Here is a 21217-nt window from a genome sequence, read left to right on the forward strand (position 1 = left end):
CATATATATATATATATATATATATATATATATATATATATATATATATATATATATATATATATATATATATATATATACATATATATATATATATATATATATATATACATATATATATATATATATATATTAGATTTTGCCTTCTCCAAACTGTAATACTCTCAGGACAAGGTACTCAGGGCTGGATTGACATAAGGGCTTGGTGGGGCTGAAGCCCAAGGGCCTGAACTTTCATTACAAAGAGGCTTCCATAGTTTACACTTAGTAATATTATTATTATTATCTTAGTTGTTGTTGTTACAGTTAAACTCTGGATTCTGCCCAAGATCTATGGAAACTTTTCCTCTAGGCAACAGAGGAGAATTTAAGAGCTTTATAGTCTGGATCCCATAAATTAAGGATGAAGCTATGACATAGCTTCCATTGCACTTGCAGTATATAACAAATATTTATTATTATTTGTTTCTGTCCTTTATGTATTAATTGTTTAATTAATTTATTCCAATTTAAAGGCCGTAACCCCAGCAAAACATTAATGGTGTAACAAATTAGCTCAAAATTAATATTACAATCAATCAACCTGTTCCTCCCATGAACACTCAGTGTTAATTGTTTATAAATTCTAAAAAATGTTCATTTCCGGGGGAGGGAAATGTCTTTCTTACTGTACAGTACTACTAAGAGCCTGTAGTCAAAATCTAAATCATAAAATAAACTTTGTTGCAAGCAGAGAATCAGAACCAAATACTTATTGTGCACAAGTTGTATTAAACTTAATCACAAACATATCTAAACACACATACAGTACATACAATTACATACTTGGGTAAAATGGTAAGTGACAGAATGAAACCAGAAGCAGGAAATGGAACTATGAACTATGAAAAGAACCATCAGCTTATTATTTTCAGAGCACCTCATTAAATGTATACTTGCGTGGCCTTTGCAGTGAAAGCATTTCGTGAAGTTCCTGAAGAAAGATTTTGATGGTTCCATGAGTCTCAATCGATTTCTTCTGCGTTGAATGAAAAAATACTGATGAACTTGCATGGTTTGTTTGACTCTGTTCACATGGCTGGAGTGCCTGGGCCGGAGAGGCCACGCAGAGCAACCAGGAGAAGGGATGAAATCGGAAGAGTTGATGGTTGGAGTTGCGATTGACTTCTTCTGCATTGAATGAAGAAATTGTGCCAGACTCCTCCTTGATTCTGTTGCGCTTGAGAGAGTCCTCTCTCTCCTGAATGAGCAAATGGCTGGTTGTGAGTCCACGCAGGACAGCAACCCGTACGTACCGAGAAGGCCAAGAGAGGGAAGGGCTTGTGTAAAGGCAATTTAAAGCCTGAGAAAGGTCCCACCTCTCAGGGTTGACTCAACTAACCAGAAAGGTGGAATTTCCAAGCGGGAAATTCCTCTGTTGTGAGGATTTATGACTCTGTCTCAAGTGTGGTTAGACATGGGCCTTGCCATTTGTGTCCATTTATACTCAGATAGATATAACAAACATACACTGCATTCTATGAGAAGGCGATGTACACTAAATGAGGATTAATTAGATAGGAGGCACGATAAGTGGGGTTACATTAACTAGTAATTCTCTCATAAAGCATGCATAAGACAAATATAAATGCAAGAGACAGTATAAGACATAAAATGATCACACACAATGTCCTGGGACGCATGTTCATTTAGAGATCAGTTCGTCTATAAATGAATGCAGGGAAGTCTGTTTTAAGGTCTGTTTCTGTCTTTCCTATGGCCTCAATATTGACCACATGACCATATTTTTAACAGCAATAAAACCATATTATCTGATGATAGTCATGGTTCTTGCCCTAGTTGGGGGGGTGGGACCATAGATCCCAGAGTGAGTTTTAAAGATTATTTGTTAAATATAACAGTCTAGCCCTGATAATGAAAAAAGTAGTTTACTTAAAAATGGAGATTTACTGTTTCAGCAATGTATCAACTGAATGATTTATTTATTATTATTATTATTTTTCATACAGTAAAATTCAGCGCGTGCAAAATAACATTGGGTCTCAATGACTTTCATTGAATGGACAGGGGGGAAACATTTTCTATAGTATTTTGATTTGCGTGTCAATGAAATCATGGAGGTTTAAAAATACTCAAGGGTGAGTAGTTGAATTTTGACTATTCCTTTAAGCTGGATTTATTACACCAGGATCATTAGAATCATAGCTGGAGTGTGTGACAGTAAGATCAGAGATAAGAATCTGGAGATGAATCCATTCTTTCACTCCCTTTAGAATGATAGCTGATGTGAAAATAACTCTTCCCGTTTTACACTCTTATTGTTGAGCAACAGCTCTTGAAAACGTACTCGGTTACTAACGTAACCTCGGTTCCCTTTCGTGGTCACTCCGAGTTACGTCGGATGACGACGATTGGGGTTTCGCCTAGAAGCCTATCACCTTCGAGTATATAAAACGAGCCAATGGCAATGAAATGCCATGGGTCTGCGGAATTTGCATAGCGTAACTCCGCCCGCCGCAGGGGGTATATAAGGAAGTACGCTGGCACAATGCAGATATGTTTTCGCTTCGGAGCCGAGAACTTCTCCACTCCTGCAAGCCAAATATTCTGAGTTAGTCTTCTCTTACCTTCGAGACGAGCGAACTCTCCGGTGTTGGTGTGACGGCGTTTTCAGCGAGTGCTCACTACCCTGCTGATCTTGTCAGTGATCTGACAGATAGTGTGTTTCTCCCTGTTCGCTTCAGCATCCGCGGAGTTTTTCCTCTCACAAAAAGAGCATTGCACGTGGCACGTCTTTTTAAAGATGCCTCGCCCGTGCACTTCTGGTTGCGGTGGCGAGATATTTTTCTCTGATGGGCACGATCGCTGCTTAACGTGTTTGGGCGTTGATCACGCTAAAGCAGCGTTCGTGGATGACTCATGTTCTCACTGCGGGAACATGACCATCTCTATGCTGCGGTCGAGACTCAATGAGCTCACTAGAGCGAGAGTCCCCCTACCCACACCCCGATCTACTGGTCCCGAGAGGGCTAGTACTTCGGCTGGTGGCCGGGGTGACCTGAGGGTGACTGTGTGGGACATACCGCCGACACGTCCACGGTCCACACACCCCTCTCCAGCATCAGCACCCGCGAGTGTCCAAACTGAGACCGCTGGTCCCTCTTCGGAGCCCCAGCGCGTCTCGTTTGGAGCTCCAGAGGAAGATACTATGTCCATCGCTGCATCACAAGGTGGGCGCGAGTCCTCGGGAAGTGAGGATTCGGCTGTGTTGCCGCCCTCGGGCGTGCCAGCATTGCCCGAGTCTGATCCCGAGCTGACCGCCATGCTTTCCCGGGCAGCCGCGGCCATTGGTATTGAGTGGTCCCCGCCACCTGATCCAGTGCGCTCGCGGCTGGATGATTGGTTTTTGGGAGCGGCCGCTGACACCCGTCGCCGCCCAACCCCAATACCATTCTTCCCGGAAGTGCATGAGGAAGTCACGCGGTCCTGGAAGGCTCCCATGTCTTCCCGTGATCGTTCGACGGCTTTCTCCGCCTTTCCTCCCCTCGATAGAGCTGATGCTTGTGGGTACACTGGGATTCCCACGGTTGAACGTTCTGTCGCGATGCAGCTGTGTCCGACAAGCGCTTCATCACGTGGTGATCCTAAGCACCCGTCCAAAGCCTGTAGATTCTCGTCTACCATGGTGGCGAAATCTTACAGAGCGGCGGGACAGGCAGCTGCCTCTTTGCATGCCATGGCCATCTTACAGGTCTACCAGGCCAAGATGCTTCGTGACATGCACGAGGGTAGGACAGACCCGGGGCTCTTTGATGAGCTGCGCGCCGCCACCGACCTCGCTCTCCGGGCGACGAAGGTGACCGCGCGCTCCCTGGGTTTGGTGATGTCCACAGCTGTGGTCCAGGAGAGACATCTCTGGCTGAACCTGGCTGATATGCGTGAGCCCGAGCGGACTCGTCTGCTTGACGCTCCCATATCCCAGGCCGGCCTTTTCGGCGGTGCAGTCGAGGACTTTGCCCAACAGTTCTCGACTGCTCAGAAGCAGACTGAGGCGATTAAGCACATTCTGCCCCGACGCTCTGCTGCTCAGCCGTCGGTGCAGAATCCTCAGCCTGCTCGCCGCCGAGGGCGCCCTCCCGCGGCTCCCGCCCCTCCCGCACGGCCCCAGCAGCAGCCTTCATCTGGGCCGCGTCGTGGAGGAAGCCGTAGGAAGGCGCCACAGCCCTCTCCAGCCCCGCAGCCCGCTAAACGCCAGGCTAAGCGGCGCTCCTGAGACGGGCAGCTCAGGATTGGCTTTCTTTTCGCTACAGGAGGTGGTAGCAGGGCCACTCCTTCCCCCGGTGGAGGGCCGGGGGAGAATCTTTTGTTCTCCACTCCCCGCTGCTCGTCTCACGACGGGCAGCACCCTAATGTGGTTAAAGAAAGAATCGAAATCCCCAATCCTGAGCCTACAGACCCAGAGGGCCGCAGTGCGCGCCACCCTCGGGTCCCGCCACTGCCGCCCTCCTCTGTCCCAGAGGTCTGGGATGACAGCACGCGCCGCCCACGGGCCACGCTCCTCTCATCCCCCTCTGTCGCCAGACCCCTGCCAGAGCACGCCCCCGTGGGACGCGCGCCCTCCCCTGGCCTCCTCTGGCAGGACGCGGTTAATGACCGTGCCCCCGCACAGGGCCGCGATGCCACCCTCGCCGGTGCCGGTCATTCCGCCTCGCTGCCCCACCGACGGTACGTCTGTGGTTCGTATGACCCCGCTGGTGCACTTTCTGGAGGCCTGGCTAGAGCTTCCCAGACTGTCCCGCTGGGTCGCGAGAACCATCAGGCTCGGCTACGCGATTCAGTTCGCGCGATCTCCTCCCCGCTTCAGCGGAGTCCGCTTCACTATGGTCGGTGGCAATGCCCCTGTCATGAGAGCGGAGGTCGTCACCCTGCTGGCGAAGGGTGCGATCGAGATTGTCCCTCCAGCCGAAATGAAGTCCGGCTTCTACAGCCCTTACTTCATTGTACCCAAGAAGTCCGGTGGGTTACGGCCAATCCTCGACCTGCGCGTCTTGAACCGCTCCCTTCACAGGCTGCCGTTCAAGATGCTAACGGCCAAACACATCCTCCAGTGTGTGCGGCCGCAGGATTGGTTTGCAGCGATCGACCTGAAGGACGCTTACTTCCATGTCTCCATTTTACCTCGACACAGACCGTTTCTACGGTTTGCTTTCGAGGGGCAGGCATACCAGTACGCGGTTCTCCCTTTCGGGCTAGCCCTGTCTCCTCGCGTCTTTACGAAGGTCGTCGAGGCAGCCCTTGTTCCCCTTCGGGAACACGGGGTTCGCATCCTGAACTATCTCGACGACTGGCTTATCCTAGCTCACTCTCGAGACCAGGTTTGCGAACACAGGGACCTAGTGCTCCGGCACCTAGTCCGTCTGGGCCTTCGGGTCAACTGGGAGAAGAGCAAACTCTGCCCCGTGCAGAGGATCTCTTTTCTCGGTATGGAGATCGACTCGGTCGCCATGTGCGCGCAGCTTACGAGCGCGCGCGCGCAGCCACTGCTGACTTGTCTTCGTCAGTTCGAGGACAAGAGTGCGGTTCCACTGAAACTTTTTCAGAGGCTCCTGGGGCATATGGCATCCGCAGCCGCAGTAACGCCGCTGGGATTGCTTCATATGAGACCGCTTCAGCTTTGGCTTCGCGATCGAGTCCCGAGGTGGGCATGGCAACACGGCACGCTCCGAGTCCCAGTGACTCCAGCCTGCCGTCAGACCTTCACCCCGTGGGCGAACCTCAATTTTCTACGGGCCGGAGTGCCCTTAGAACGAGTTTCCCAGCATGTTGTTGTGTCAACAGATGCCTCCAACACGGGCTGGGGCGCCATGTGCAATGGTCATGCTGCCGCGGGCTCCTGGACAGGACCCCAGCGCCTTTGGCATGTCAATTGCCTCGAGTTGCTGGCTGTACGTCTCGCCCTGCACCGCTTCCATGCGCTGCTCAGGGGCCAGCACGTACTAGTCCGATCAGACAATACCGCAACAGTAGCGTACATCAACCACCAGGGTGGTCTACGCTCCTGCCGTATGTCGCAACTCGCTCGCCACCTCCTCATATGGAGTCAGAAGCATCTGAGGTCGCTTCGAGCCATTTATATCCCGGGACACCTGAACCAGGCGGCCGACGAGCTGTCTCGAGTTCGGCCTCTCGCTGGAGAATGGCGACTCCATCCCCAGACGGCCCAGCTGATTTGGGATCAGTTCGGCGACGCACAGGTAGACCTGTTTGCCTCCCACGACTCGTCCCATTGCGACCTGTTTTACTCCCTGACCGAGGGCACGCTCGGCACGGATGCACTGTCGCACAGCTGGCCGCGGGGCCTACGCAAGTATGCGTTTCCCCCAGTGAGCCTTCTTGCGCAGACCTTGCGCAAGATCAGGGAGGACGAGGAGCAGGTCATTTTGGTTGCCCCGTATTGGCCCAACCGGACCTGGTTCTCCGAACTAGTACTCCTCGCGACAGCACCTCCCTGGCCAATTCCTCTGAGGAAGGACCTCCTTTCTCAGGGACGGGGCACCTTATGGCACCCTCGTCCCGATCTTTGGAACCTCCATGTGTGGCTCCTGGACGGGACGAGGCAGGTTTGAGTACCCTACCACCTGCGGTGGTGGCTACCATCACTTCCGCTAGAGCATCGTCCACGAGACATGCCTATGCGTTGAAGTGGAACCTCTTCGTCGGCTGGTGTTCTTCTAAACATCAAGAACCCACGAAATGCCCGATCAGTGTCGTGCTTTCCTTCCTGCAAGATGGGTTGGAGCGAAGGCTGTCTCCCTCCACCCTGAAAGTGTATGTTGCCGCCATTGCCGCACATCACGAAGCAGTTGATGGTAAGTCTCTGGGAAGGCACGACCTGATCGTCAGGTTCCTGAGGGGAGCGAGGAGACTAAATCCTCCTCGTCCTCCCTTCGTACCCTCTTGGGACCTCTCAGTGGTTCTAACTGCCCTGCAGAGTGCTCCATTTGAGCCTTCACAGTCAGTGGAGCTTAAGTTCCTGTCAATGAAGACAGCGCTCCTGGTTGCATTGGCCTCCATCAAGAGGGTAGGGGACCTGCAGGCATTTTCGGTTGACGAAGCGTGCCTGGAATTCGGGCCGGCTAACTCTCACGTGATCCTGAGACCCCGGCTTGGATACGTGCCCAAGGTTCCTACCACACCCTTTCGAGACCAGGTAGTGAACCTGCAAGCGCTGCCCTTGGAGGAGGCAGACCCAGCCTTGGCACTGCTCTGTCCAGTACGCGCCCTCCGTGCTTACGTAGACAGAACGCGGTGTTTCAGGACCTCAGACCAGCTCTTTGTCTGTCATGGTGGGAAGCTGAAGGGAAAGGCTCTCTCAAAGCAAAGGTTATCCCACTGGATAGTGGATACCATTGCTTTGGCATACCAGCAGCAAGGTCGTCCGTGCCCCCTTGGTGTGAAAGCCCACTCCACACGTAGTGTGGCTTCCTCTTGGGCTCTAGCGCATGGCGCCTCGCTAACAGACATTTGTAGAGCTGCAGGCTGGGCGACACCCAACACATTCGCGAGATTCTATAATCTCCGAGTAGAGCCAGTTTCTTCTCATGTACTCGCTTCAACCAGCCGGTGCTAGATTCTGCTCAGGTGTCTTCGCTTGCTCGCCATTCCTCTCCACGGACGGGATACGTGCGATATTTCTCTCAGGTGAGTCTGATAAGCTCTGAGTTTCCTCCAGCACTGGTTACGTCAACGCCTGAGTTATGCCAATCTGCCATAACGCAGCTTTTGCGCTTGACTAGGTGCCTCCATGTGCATGGTTCCCCGCTGGGCGACCCCCACATGTGTATTCCACTGTAAGTCTCCTTGTGAGCGTGTGTCTTTCCCTTGGCAAGCCACCTTGCCACCCCTGGGGTTTAAAATTCCACCTGCGGCTGGACACCCCAGTGATTTTCCATATGCAGCCCTCTGGGTCATATGTGTATTCTAAGTCCCCCCCATCAATGGCTGGGCATTATTGCATATTTCTCTCTGGAGATATGCTTCCCAGTGTACCTTGGTATCCCTGTGTTAAGTAGGACTCCTTCGTTCGTGCTAGTCTCACAACAGGGAGCTCAGACTCACGCAGGGCACTGGTAGACAGCCGAGGTGGCGTGATTAGACTGGAACCCCAATCGTCGTCATCCGACGTAACTCGGAGTGACCACGAAAGGGAACGTCTCGGTTACGGATGTAACCCTCGTTCCCTGAGTGGGAACGGAGACGTTACGTCTCCCTGCCACTTCCGCTGTACCGCTGAAAAACGCCTGGGGCTAGTCTCGGCTCCTCAGCGAAGACATATCTGCATTGTGCCAGCGTACTTCCTTATATACCCCCTGCGGCGGGCGGAGTTACGCTATGCAAATTCCGCAGACCCATGGCATTTCATTGCCATTGGCTCGTTTTATATACTCGAAGGTGATAGGCTTCTAGGCGAAACCCCAATCGTCGTCATCCGACGTAACGTCTCCGTTCCCACTCAGGGAACGAGGGTTACATCCGTAACCGAGACGTTCTCTCTAGAGAGGAAACGAGTACTGCGTAAATCTTACGCTAGGGGAAAATCTCTTTTCCGCGAGATACTGAAGCCAAAAAATTATCCTTAATTTTGAAATAATGTAAAACGCGTTGCGGCAGCATGCAGACACAGGCGAGACGGCTTGTGCGCCTATTGGCTGCCCTGCGGCAACTGCAGCAGCCTATCGATAAGGCCCACTCGTGACGTCAGCTCCAATGGGGGCGCTTCGCGCCCAATACGTCACGTCCCGCCAGAATGGGCGTGGTCTAGGGCTATAAACATAGCTTCGAGAGGCTAGCTCACTGGTTTTTCATCGCCGAAGCGAACCAGAGCGTGTGCAGGCACGGCAAGATACGCAGTACTCGTTTCCTCTCTAGAGAGAACCGAGGTTACGTTAGTAACCGAGTACGTTCTCTTACGAGAGGTACTCTCGTACTGCGTAAATCTTACGCTAGGGGAAACAGTGTAAAACGCCGTGCATGCTAAGATCCAGCACCAAAGTCCCAAGGGCAAGTGCCCGGGCTCATATAGTACATGATCATAATGGACTCACAGAGAGCCCAGGAAAGAGTGGCTAGAATAGCATCATTCCTGTAATAATATAACATCTTATAAGGAGCAGTTATACTGATGATGTGTCGTACAGTCAGGGCGACCCCCGGCCTGGACTGACGAATATAGTGGGTCTTACACACTGCCCATAGAGCTGCGCGATCCAACAGCGAGCATTTGCTCAAGCAGTTTCAGTATTCTGGCCCGAACACATCAGGGCAGACAGTACCGATTTTAGACCGAAAGCAGCTTAGCCTGCAAGGCGGGAACCTCTAGGTTATAAAACCTTATAAATGTAGACGGGGAGGCCCAGCCTGCCGCCATACAGATATCTTGCAAGGCAATCCCACTAGACCAAGCCCACGACGAGGCCACGCCTCTCGTGGAGTGTGCTCTGACTCCAAATGGGCACTGTAAGCCCTTAGAGGTATAAGCCAGTGCTATAGCATCAACTATCCAACTGGATAGGCTCTGTTTCGACACGGCAAGTCCCTTAGAACGTCCGTAGAGTGAAAACAAAGAGCTGCTCTGTCTGTCTGAAAACAGACGTGCGAGACACATAAGCTCTTAATGCTCTGACTGGGCAAAGGAAGCTTGCGTCTCCTTCCTCGTCAGAGACCGGTAAGGCTGACAGGGAATGACCTGCGCCCTAAACGGTGTGTTGAGGGATTTTGGAACATAACCGTGCTTAGGTTTGAGTATAACTCTTGAGTCATTAGGCCCAAACTCCATACACGTCGCGCTTACTGAGAGCGCGTGTAAGTCCCCTGTGCGCTTCACTGAAGCGAGAGCCAGAAGAAACACTGTCTTGAAAGACAGGTGTTTAAGATCAATCATCTGTAAAGGCTCGAATGGGTCACCTTTCATGGCTTCCAGCACTGTAGAAAGGTTCCATACAGGGACTGAGGGAGGCCTGGGAGGATTCAGTCTCTTAGCTCCTCTAAGGAAGACGATGACTAAATCGTTCCTTCCTACTGACTGACCCAGCGTTGTTTTTGAGAACGCTGCTATGGCCGCCACATACACTTTGAGCGTGGAAGGGGTCCTGCCCTTGTCCAACAGCTCTTGTAGGAAGGAGAGAACCTCCGTCACCCCACAGTCTAGGGGCGACACGCCACAAGCTGTGCATCAGCTGGAGAACACTGACCATTTCGAGGAATAGAGACGTCGCATAGACGGAGCTCTAGCCTGCGTGATCGTGTTTAACACTCCGCTTGGGGAGGTCAGCGGGTACCCGTTGATGGCCCAAACATGAAGGGACCACAGCTCTGGGCGCGGATGCCAAAACGAGCCCTTGGCCTGAGAGAGGAGGTCCCTCCTCACTGGCACTGGCCATGGGGCAGTGCTTGCTAGCTTTATCAGAACTGGGAACCAGGGTTGGTTTTTCCAGAAAGGCGCTACGAGTAGCACTGAGCATCCTTCTCTGATCCGTTCTATCACCTGAGGCAGGAGAAAGACGGGAGGAAAGGCATAGAGCGGGCGGCGGGGCCATACGTGAGCCAGCGCGTCCCTGCTCTTGGAGAAAAATTCCAGACAGTGAGCGTTTTCTTGAGACGCGAACAGGTCTACTTCCGCTCTGCCGAATTTCTTCCACAGCAGCTGGACTGTCTGTGGGTGTAGAGGCCATTCGCCTGTCGGAACATTGTTTCTGGACAGTCTGTCCGGTCCTACGTTCAGGAGCCCTGGCACATGCGCTGCTCTCGGCGAGAGCAGGTTGCGCTGAGCCCACACCAGGAGGCGTTCTGTCAGCCTGTGCAGGTTTCGGGACCTGAGGCCGCCCTGGCGATTTATGTAGGACACCACTGACATGTTGTCCGAGCGGACCAGGACGTGGTGTCCTCGTATTTAGGGACAAAAACGCGTCAGTGTGTTGTCTACTGCCAACATTTCGAGGCAGTTTATGTGTAGAAGCTTCTCCCGTTCTGACCATTGGCCGAAGAACGGTCTGCCCTTGAGCAGTGCTCCCCATCCCAAGGTGGAGGCGTCCGTAGACACTACCTTCACACTCGAGGAAGTCCCCAGGCTAACACCTGATTGGTACAAGTCGTTTGCTTTCCCAGGTTTCAGAGCTGCGATGCATTTCTGATTGACCTTGAGACGAAGCAGACCGGAAGCCCACGCTCGGCGCGGTACTCGCGCTTTCAGCCAGAACTGTAGCGGGCGCATGCGAAGCAAGCCCAACTGAAGTACTGATGATGCTGAGGCCATGAGACCTAGCATCCTCTGAAATTTCTTGAGCGGGACAGATGCGCCGCAGCGGAAAGAGCTCGCTGCGCGCTGAATGTCTAGTACGCGCTCTGGTGACAGTCGCGCTATCATAGACAGCGAGTCCAGTTCTGTGCCCAGAAAAGATTTTATCTGTCTGGGAGACAGAGAACTCTTCGCCCAATTGACCCAGATTCTCGAGGTGATCGAGCAAAATGGTCCTGTGCTCTATGAGCACCGAGTGAGATTGAGCTAGAATCAGCCAATCGTCCAAGTAGTTCAATACTCGCATGCCCTGTAGTCTGAGGGGTGCGAGCGGCTAGAGACAAGCCGAACGGTAGGACTGAGCACTGATATGCCTGGCCCTCGAAGGCGAATCTCAAACGTCGCCTGTGACGTGACGCTATTTGTATTTGAAAATATGCGTCTTTCAGATCTATTGACACAAACCAATCTCCTCGGCGAATGTGCGTGAGGGTTTTTCTGGTCGTGAGCATTCCGAACTGTTGCTTTGCAAGCACTCTGTTCAGTTGCCTTAGATCTAGTATGGGTCTGAGACCCCCGTCTTTTTTCAGTACCAGGAAGTATCTGCTGTATAGCCCTCCTTCACTCTGAGCTTGAGATAAAGGCTCTATGGCCCCTTTGCTCAACAGTTTCAAAATTTCGGCTCGAAGTAGGTGGTGCTACTTCTGTTTTTACCGTAGCTTCGACGCGCGTCACATAGCGGCGAGGGCGTCGGCGAAACTGTAGCGAATAGCCTCTTTCTATAATGTCTAGCACCCACTTCAAAACCCCCGGGTAGCCTTGCCCATGCATCTGCACGAATGGCTAGGGGCTGAATGCGGAGCGCGCTCTGGTCGCTCAGCGACAGAGGGGCTTCGGTGTGCTGTAACATAAGCGTCGCGCTTCGAGGCAGGGGGCGCGCTGATAACGGCGGGCAGATTGCCCGCGCTCGACTCCTTTGCGGTGGTCAACCGAGAGGGGAGGGCTGGGCGAGTCCCGTAGGACCTGTCATGTCTATGTGTGAATGTGGGCGCGGGATAGCGGGCACATTTACAACACTGAGAGCATTGTTCGCCTGAGCAGAGCGAATGCACGTTGGTTTTGTTTTTACAGAAACCTTGAGATATGCGGAACGTAGTGTTTGTGGGCACTGGGCAGTGGGCACATTTACCACGTTTAATGCGCAATCGACCTGGGTCGATTTCATGTGCGCGAGCCCTGTGTGACGGGCTGTGTTTCTGTGTAGGAATTTCGTCTACATTCGTAACACCATCGGCCGTGGCCGGGACACCAGAAAATACACTCTTATGGGATTTATCTGGGTAGCCGTAAAAGCGGCGTTTGTGTGCAGGCAAGCGGGCTATTTCGCCGACTTGTTTACTGCAGAATACACTGGAACAGTCGCATTTACTGGAACTGAACGAGCGAGAAGTTGCCATAGAAACAGAAAGCGTCAACATGCTGGCGTTTGTTTGCAGGCGTGCGTGTATTACAGCAGGCTTGTTCACTGCAATATTGACATTTCCAGTCGTCTGAACTTCAGAGGCGGAAACCATAGAAACAGAGTTTGGGTGCAGGCGAACGGGTTGTACCACGCGCTCGTTGGCTGCAAAATACACATCTGCAGTCGCCTTTTCAGGGAACTGCCAGAGCGAGAATTGACGGCAAAAAGTGTGTTTTGCCGGTAGACCCGGGATTCGATCGCGGGTCTCTCGCGTGAAAATCTGACGATCTACCACTGGACCACAGAGGAAGACACATAGATATTCAGTAGCGCGAGTATTATCAAAGAGCGTCAACATGCTGGCGTTTGTTTGCAGGCGTGCGTGCAAAACAACAGGCTCGCTCACTGCAATATTGACATTTCCAGTCACCTGAACTTAAGAGGGGAATGAGAAATGTGTCAGGAGTGGAGGTCGGCCCGGCCGCAGCGGGGCTAAAAAAACACCCTTTTCTCCTTTCGCCAGTGACGCACGGGAACCATAGAAACGGTGTTTGGGTGCAGGCGAGCGGGTTGTACAGCGCGCTCGTTGGCTGCAAAATGCACATCTGCAGTCGCCTTTCAGGGAACTGACAGAGCGAAGCATTGGCGGCATAATATATCTGCCGTTAGACCGGGATTCGAACCCCGGTCCCTCGTGTGAAAAACCTAAGATTCCGCCACTGAGCCACAGGGGGGGAACACAAAGGTGAATAGATGCATTGAGCATATAAAAGAGCGTCAACATGTTTTCTTCGGCGTTTGCTTGCAAGCGTGCGTGTTACAACAGGCTCGTTTGCTGCAATATTGATATTTCCAGTCGCCTAATCAGGGAACTGAGTTGTCTTTTCGCCGGTGAGTGACGCGTGAATGGGGCGCAAGGGCAGGGTAGCTTTCTTGTAACGTAAAGAAAAACTAACCCCGATCGTCCGCTTCCAGCCTCCCTTGTGAACGGCGCAGTTTGCGCGGCTCGAACAGAGGGAGAGAGAAAGCTAGCCCCGTGACCGTCCGCTCCTGACATCCCCTGTGAACGGCGCGGTTTGCGCGGCTCGAACAGAGGGAGAGCAGGTATCATCCCCCAAGCAGGCAAGGCAAGCGGGCGCACCGGCGAGCTTTGCGGGTTGGGGGGGGCGGAGGAGCAGTCTCGGAGAAGGATGCCAGGTGAGTCCTCAGAGTCACCAGGCAGTAACTGGCTCGCAGTGAGGGCGGTCGCCGTCAGCGAGCGCGAGCGCGAGAGCTGCGTGATCCTCAGGAAAGGGGCGTCTTGAAAAAGACGCCCGGCTCTTTTAGTGCAATGAGAGTGTGTGTCGCGGCGGCGAGCACACACACATACACAAAACACAGTAGCAGAGAAAGGATATAACGCCGGATAGCGCAGCAGGAAGGCGACTGAAGGCGGCGCGGCCAGCGGCTTCAGAGTGTCGACTCGTCCCGCTGAAAGGCTTTTTCAGACGGCGCGGCTTCTCTCCGGGTCCAGCGATGCGAGAGCTTCGCTGAAGAGATGAAAAATCAGTGAGCTAGCCTCTCGAAGCTATGTTTATAGCCCTAGACCACGCCCATTCTGGCGGGACGTGACGTATTGGGCGCGAAGCGCCCCCATTGGAGCTGACGTCACGAGTGGGCCTTATCGATAGGCTGCTGCAGTTGCCGCAGGGCAGCCAATAGGCGCACAAGCCGTCTCGCCTGTGTCTGCATGCTGCCGCAACGCGTTTTACATTATTTCAAAATTAAGGATAATTTTTTGGCTTCAGTATCTCGCGGAAAAGAGATTTTCCCCTAGCGTAAGATTTACGCAGTACGAGAGTACCTCTCGTAAGAGAACATTCCACTACACTCCTCCCTTGGTGTCGACTCGTGGTAATTAGTAATCCATCGATTTTAAGGTTGTTAAATCACATTTTATATTTAGGGATATGACAAACCAGTGCATTTGACTAGCACATGTCTTACTAGAAGAAAAGGTAAGACTCAAGATAATCCAGGGAAACATTATGAGAACCAGCATTAGTCTTTTTTTACATTACATACTAATTATTTGAAGTTTTTTTTTTTTTGCTGCTCGTAAATAATGTGGTTGCATAATGTAAATGTATAATATAGTTAGAAACCACAGACTACACGCCCATTACAGTTTTGCAACTGGAATATGTTTAGCAATTTCATTTCCTTCCCTTTTTCTTTTTATAGAAATAAAAATCACATTCCAAAAACAACTTGCAGACTTGCATCATAACGAATATGCACTACTATTCAAAAGTTTATTTTTGAAAAGATTACATGTACCAAGGCTGCATTCATTTGAAGAAAAATACAGTCAAAACCGTAATGGTTTCTTTTCGAGATTTTTTTATTTTATATATATATATATATATATATATATATATATATATATATATATATATATATATATATATATATATATATATATTTTTTTTTTTTTTTTTTTTTTTTTGATGATGATGATGATGAACAAATGTTGAGGAACAGCATTTATTTTAAATAAAAATATTTTGAGATCTGAAATTATTTATTTATTTAATCTAAAGACATACATGCAATTTAAGCAGGCAATGTTCAAAAGTATTTGAAAAAAACATACATTATAAAGATTAAAATTCAGGAGAAATACATCTATGTACAGCTACTGAGTCACTCATTACAAAATCCTCCATATTTTTGGATAATTTAAGTAAAATTCTGTTTTAAACTACACGCATTTCTATAGCACCTTTCACAGACAAGAAGGGTCACAAAGTGCTTCACAAAATTAAAATAACACACATAACATACACAACCATATTGCTAGTTAAATGCTTGTCTAAAAAGATGTGTCTTAGGGTGTTTTCTAAAAGTTTCCACAGAGTCCAAAGCTCTCAAGGCTAATGGAAGAGAGTTCCAGAGCCTTGGAGCCACCACACAGAAGGCTCGATCACCTCTTGTTTTAAAACGTGTTCTAGGAACAGTTAAAAGGTCTTGGCCTGAAGACCTCAAAGAGCGACCAGAAGTGTATACGTGCAATAGATCCTGGATGTAAGAGGGAGCTTGACCATGCAAAGCCCTATAAGTAATGGTTAAGATTTTAAACTGTACTCTAAAACTAATTGGAAGCCAATGAAGAGCCTTAAGCATAGGTGTAATATGTGATCTGCTGTTGGTCTTAAACAAAAGTCTTGCAGGTTGCAGCCATAGACATTTGACAAGAGCAAAAGCTTGTTCAAAATATGGCAGTAGTTGAGTTTAATGGTGGGTCTAAACTGAGGGTTTACTGAACTTCACAGATTCATAATGAACATCAGCTGAGGTTGAATGTTCAGGAGTAGGTGCCAAAGATGTGTTCTTCATGTGAGGTTGATTGAAATTAATAGTTGAATAATAAACGTCCTGATCCTTCATGTGAACTTGCTGTGTGCAGACCTTAGACAAGGGTTCAGCATTATCATACAGTGTAGCAGAACCCGACTGAGAGTTAAGGGAGAAAAGAGAGCAGAATACAAAATATCAGTGACAGAACACAAAATATCTTTAAGCATAGTGTGTCAAATAACCTGTTTGGTCAGATGCTCTCACCTGTACAACATCCTTTGTGTCCTCATGCTGTTGAGATGAATTATTCCTTCTCCTCCTGTATAAACTGCACCATGTCAAAAGAAAACTATTTTTTTATTGATCTTAAGATTGAATGAGTTCAATGTATTATAAAGACAAACTATATACATTTTAAAACTCAAAACTTCCTCCCAATCCAAACAGACCTACTGAAACCAAGCTGCAAAAACAGCTTGTTTCAAAACCATGACACATTAACCATCACCACATTTACACAACAGCAACGACTTTCCGAAGCTCAGCAACTTGGCCCACAAATTCATGATAAAGCAATGAGGAAGCAAGTTATTTTTAAAAACGAGAGAACATAACGATAAGGAGAATAGAAGAGGGAAAAGTCTGTCAAAACGTGTGCTGCTCCTGCGGTGTAGCACCTACAGCTCTGCAGATCGTTCTGAAGGATCTCAAGAGTTGGAAAGAGTTAAAATGGTCACGGATTACTTGAGTCTGACTGTTACAACTAGAGATGCCAGCATTCGCACAGTCCACGAGAAAGTGCTGTTGCTTATTTCATATGCAAAGAGGATGTTTGAACAGAAGCCTTGAAGGCACAGCAGCAAAAAAAATGGTTGTTTATTTCAGAGTCAGAGAGAAGGTTGAAATGGTCATGCAACTTTTCCCTTGACAAATATTACAAATAGACCTCAGGGAAAAATTGAATGCATAATAGAAACAAATGTTTACCTATACCACAGGACTCCTATGAGTGCAAGGATCAGAAACACGGACAGTATGATTACGGCGTTCCGTAAAGCTGTGTTCCTCGAAACTAGCATAAGACAGAAGTTACAGATACACAAAAAATGTAAAATACACTAATAACATCGAAACAATAATTACATATCAAGTACATCATCTTAATGCAGCAATCATTTCAGACTAAAGCACATGTATCATGAGAGATGTGTCACCTTCTACAGCACAGGAATACTCTTGAAGCTCTTCATTGCTGACTGAGTCCAGGTACAGCTTGTTGGCTTTAGTGAATCCATCCGTTACCTGCCGTCCGTTCTTGTACCAGATGTAAGTATGTTTGTTGTTCAGAGTGCATTTAGTTGAACAGCTTAATATCACTTCTTGTCCCTCTGATATAATGTTTGGGCTGCTTATCACCTGTGTATCTGAAGAAAGCACACACATATACACACAAAGGCATATTAGAAATTATACAGGAAACTTTTTGAACTCAATTTTGAATAAGCAGTTACCTGTAACAGTAAGAATGACTCCAGGTGATCCAGAGTATTGTCCTCCTGTCCTGTCAGTGATGATCCTGAATCTATATTCTCCAGAGTCGTTCATCTTGAGCTCTTTGATTCTCAGTGTGTTTCCCTCATACTCCACACGACCAGCGAACTGATGCTCCTCACGCAGATCCTTGAAGTCACCAGACTGAACGTAATGCCAGAATGTTTCACTTACAGTATAACCAGAGGGATGTGAGTATGTGCTGTAAATATCTACTGTTGAGCCCATCAAAGCACAGACTCTTCTAGAGGAGAAAGACACATTCCAGCAGCCACTCTTAGAAATACCTGAAAGAGACACAGAATCCTGCTGTGAAAGTCATAATTAAGGTTTTATTAAGGCTTGATGACACTAAGATGAATGTTTGTCACAAATTCAAGAAAAACATCATGCAAACAGATGAGGGGTCAAGTGCAAAGTCTGCAAGTGTGGGTATTGGGACAGACCCCGTGTCTCAAATGCACACTTTGATTTGAACAGACACATTGCATGAGAAAATCACAAATAATTTTAATAATGAACAATCATCTTAATATGAAAAAAACTTTAAACGTGTCCACAAAGACTCACGTATGAACACTGATATTATATGAGTGCTTATTAATAAACATATCAAGTGTCACACTCACACACAGAAGAGGAGGAATTCTTAAGATCTGCAGTAAGAAAACAGGCGTAACTGCCATCAGCTTTGTTGGGTGGAACAGTAATGCTACTGGAATTATATATATTTGTATATTGTCCATTTTTTTTCCAGAAGTAATGCTGTGGTCTGGACGTCAAATTACAGGAAGAATCACAGGTCAAATTTACTCTCTGATCGCTCGGGTCTGTAGATGCAGGATTCATCCTCACTTGTAGGTCTGAATTAAAATAAAGAATTACAAAATAATTGATCCCATTACAAATGAAAACTCAAATGAGACTCAGTTTCACCTGTGACTGTTAGATTGAAGGCGGCTGAGCTGAGACGTTTAACTCCATCCTTCATGATGAACATGAGCTGATATTCTCCAGAGTCTCTCTCTCTCAGGTCTGATATTCTGAGTGTTGAATAGTCGTTTATGAACTCCTGCTTCACCCGTCCTGAGTAGTCCGAGTCTAAAGTCAAATCTTCAGGTTCATCATTCTTTCTCCAGTTTGTACTCTGTTTCCGGCTGAACCAGAACACAGTTGTGATGTTGGTGTTGGAATGAGAACATCTCAGCTGCACAGGGCTTTCTCTCAGAGCACAAACATCTTCACGGGTCACCGAGAGGCAGTCCAGTGTTAGAGAATCTGACGCAAAAGGTAACACTTACACCAAAAAGATTGCATTGATGAAGGAAAGATCCTCATATGACAAACCACATGACAGCAGTGAGGCAACTCTCCTTCATGTCTAAAATGTCTAAAGTATATTGGAATTAATTTTGATAAGACATTGATATACTACAATCCATTAACACAATAATCTTACCCGAGATGTGTACAAGTAGGATCAGTGATATGAGTCTGAAGTCCATGCTTAAACTTTGAAAATAATTTACTTGTTTGTCCAGAATGAAAAAAAAAAAAAAAAAATGTGGAGAGAGAGGCGCACATTATTTTCAAATAATTTATCTCAATAACTCTTACATGAATTGTATTTGTTGAACATGGTTAAGACAATTCTCTTAAAACAAATTGAAATGATTGATTCGCATACTTACATGTTACAGATTTCTCCTGCTATGAAGAAGTTGTGTGCCGTTGCAAAAGTGCTGTCAACGTCTGAAGTTGACCAGGCACACAGCTGATAATATTTCCTTCCTTTTTCTGAAGCAGAAAAAACCTTTTTACCCACTTGTTGTTGGGGAGCGACAGTTAATTCACATAGATAATGCAGAAAACAATATGGCAAAAGAAATCAAAACTGTTTTAAAAACTTTTGATCTGACTCAGCATGTACATGGACCCACACACAATCATGGACACACTCTAGATTTACTTATCAGTAAGGGTCTAAACATTTCATCGATTGTTATTAAGGATGTAGCACTGTCTGATCATTTCTGTATTTTCTTTGATATATTGATCTCTCCTGCCACTGAAGCTAGATCTGTGTCTGTCAAGAAGAGATGCTTAAATGAGAACACTAGTGTACTATTTATGAAGGCTATATCCTTAACACCAAGCATATCTGCTGACTCTGTTGATTTTCTCCTTGATTCTTTTAACTCAAAAGTTAAAAGTGCAATTGATGATATTGCTCCTGTGAAAGTCAGGAAGAAGAGTGGCAGACAAAAAGCACCTTGGAGAAACTCAACAGCAGTGCAAAATATGAAAAGACAATGCAGAAAAGCAGAGCGCATGTGGCGGAAGACAAAGCTTGTAGTCCATTATAACATCTACAAAGACAGCCTTCATGCTTTCAATATGGAACTAGGCAAAGCTAGACAGACTTTCTTCTCAAATATTATAAACTGCAATTTAAACAACACACGCACTCTTTTTGCTACTGTAGAGAGACTGACAAACCCCCCAAGCCAGATTCCCAGTGAAATGCTCTCAAACAGCAAGTGCAGTGAGTTTGCTTCCTTCTTCTCTGACAAAATCAATAATATCAGAAAGGTGATCAGCACATCATTGAGTTGCGCTGGGGTCAGACAGATCAGACCACCTGAAAAAGTAGTAACTTTGTCTGATTTCAATAAAATTGATGGCAAAATTTTGGTAGAAACCGTACAGCACCTTAAAACATCAACATGCGCTCTTGACACACTTCCCACATCTTTTTTTAAAAGTGTGCTAAACAGTTTAGAAGCAGATCTTCTAGAAGTGGTAAATGCCTCACTTCTCTCTGGGAGTTTTCCAAACTCCCTGAAAACTGCAGTTGTCAAGCCCCTCCTGAAAAAGAACAATCTGGATAAGACCATATTAAGCAACTATAGACCGATCTCAAATCTTCCTTTCATAGGCAAGATCATAGAAAAAGTTGTCTTCAATCAGCTGAACAAATTCTTAAGCTCGAATGGATACTTTGACAATTTTCAATCTGGTTTCCGACCGCATCACAGCACAGAGACAGCGCTCATAAAGATAATAAACGATATTCGCTTAAATACTGATTCAGGAAAATTATCAGTGCTGGTACTACTCGACCTCAGTGCTGCATTTGACACTGTCGATCACAACATACTTCTTGACAGGCTGGAAAACTGGGTGGGGCTTTCTGGGATAGTCCTAAAATGGTTCAGGTCATACTTAGATGAGAGAGGTTATTATGTGAGTATAGGAGACCATAAGTCTGAGTGGACATCCATGACATGCGGAGTCCCTCAAGGCTCAATTCTTGCGCCACTCCTGTTCAACCTGTATATGCTCCCACTGAGCCAAATAATGAGAAAGAACCAAATTGCTTACCACAGCTATGCAGACGATACACAGCTCTACTTAGCCCTATCGCCTAATGATTACAGCCCCATTGACTCCCTGTGCCAATGCATTGATGAAGTCAACAGTTGGATGTGCCAAAACTTTCTTCAGTTAAACAAAGATAAAACTGAAGTCATTGCATTTGGAAACAAAGATGAAGTTCTCAAGGTGAACGC

At 47.8% G+C, this 21217-nt stretch overlaps 3 protein-coding genes across 8 annotated transcripts in view; 1 reads left to right on the plus strand and 2 right to left on the minus strand.

The window, feature by feature from the left end:
* LOC309476707 (uncharacterized protein) overlaps window positions 1-1197 on the minus strand; it is a 31173-nt gene extending 29976 nt beyond the window's left edge. Inside the window, exon 1 of the mRNA XM_082139875.1 lies at window positions 920-1197. The gene's annotated coding sequence lies outside the window, so the exon portion shown is untranslated. The remainder of the gene's footprint in view (window positions 1-919) is intronic.
* Window positions 1-21217, plus strand: part of dzank1 (double zinc ribbon and ankyrin repeat domains 1) — a 232988-nt gene that overhangs the window by 127002 nt on the left and 84769 nt on the right. The window lies entirely within an intron of this gene.
* Window positions 15685-21217, minus strand: part of LOC309476700 (sialoadhesin-like) — a 45200-nt gene continuing 39667 nt past the window's right edge. For 2 of the 6 annotated variants that reach the window (XM_082139857.1, XM_082139856.1), the window contains exons 4-9: window positions 18275-18508; window positions 17606-17932; window positions 17309-17518; window positions 17082-17166; window positions 16359-16422; window positions 15685-16250 (exon numbers count right to left, since the gene is read on the minus strand). In XM_082139857.1, coding sequence (XP_081995983.1) covers window positions 16041-16250; window positions 16359-16422; window positions 17082-17166; window positions 17309-17518; window positions 17606-17932; window positions 18275-18508 — 1130 coding nt within the window. In that variant the 3' untranslated portion in view covers window positions 15685-16040. Of the gene's footprint in view, window positions 16251-16358; window positions 16423-17081; window positions 17167-17308; window positions 17519-17605; window positions 17933-18274; window positions 18509-18581; window positions 18924-19104; window positions 19174-19336; window positions 19408-21217 lie in introns of those variants that run through there. The other 4 variants (XM_082139858.1, XM_082139859.1, XM_082139861.1 and 1 more) reach the window with 4 other exon arrangements.

Source organism: Leuciscus leuciscus, assembly GCF_965113295.1.
Source record: "Leuciscus leuciscus genome assembly, chromosome: 15".
In the NCBI taxonomy this organism is placed as follows: domain Eukaryota; kingdom Metazoa; phylum Chordata; class Actinopteri; order Cypriniformes; family Leuciscidae; genus Leuciscus; species Leuciscus leuciscus.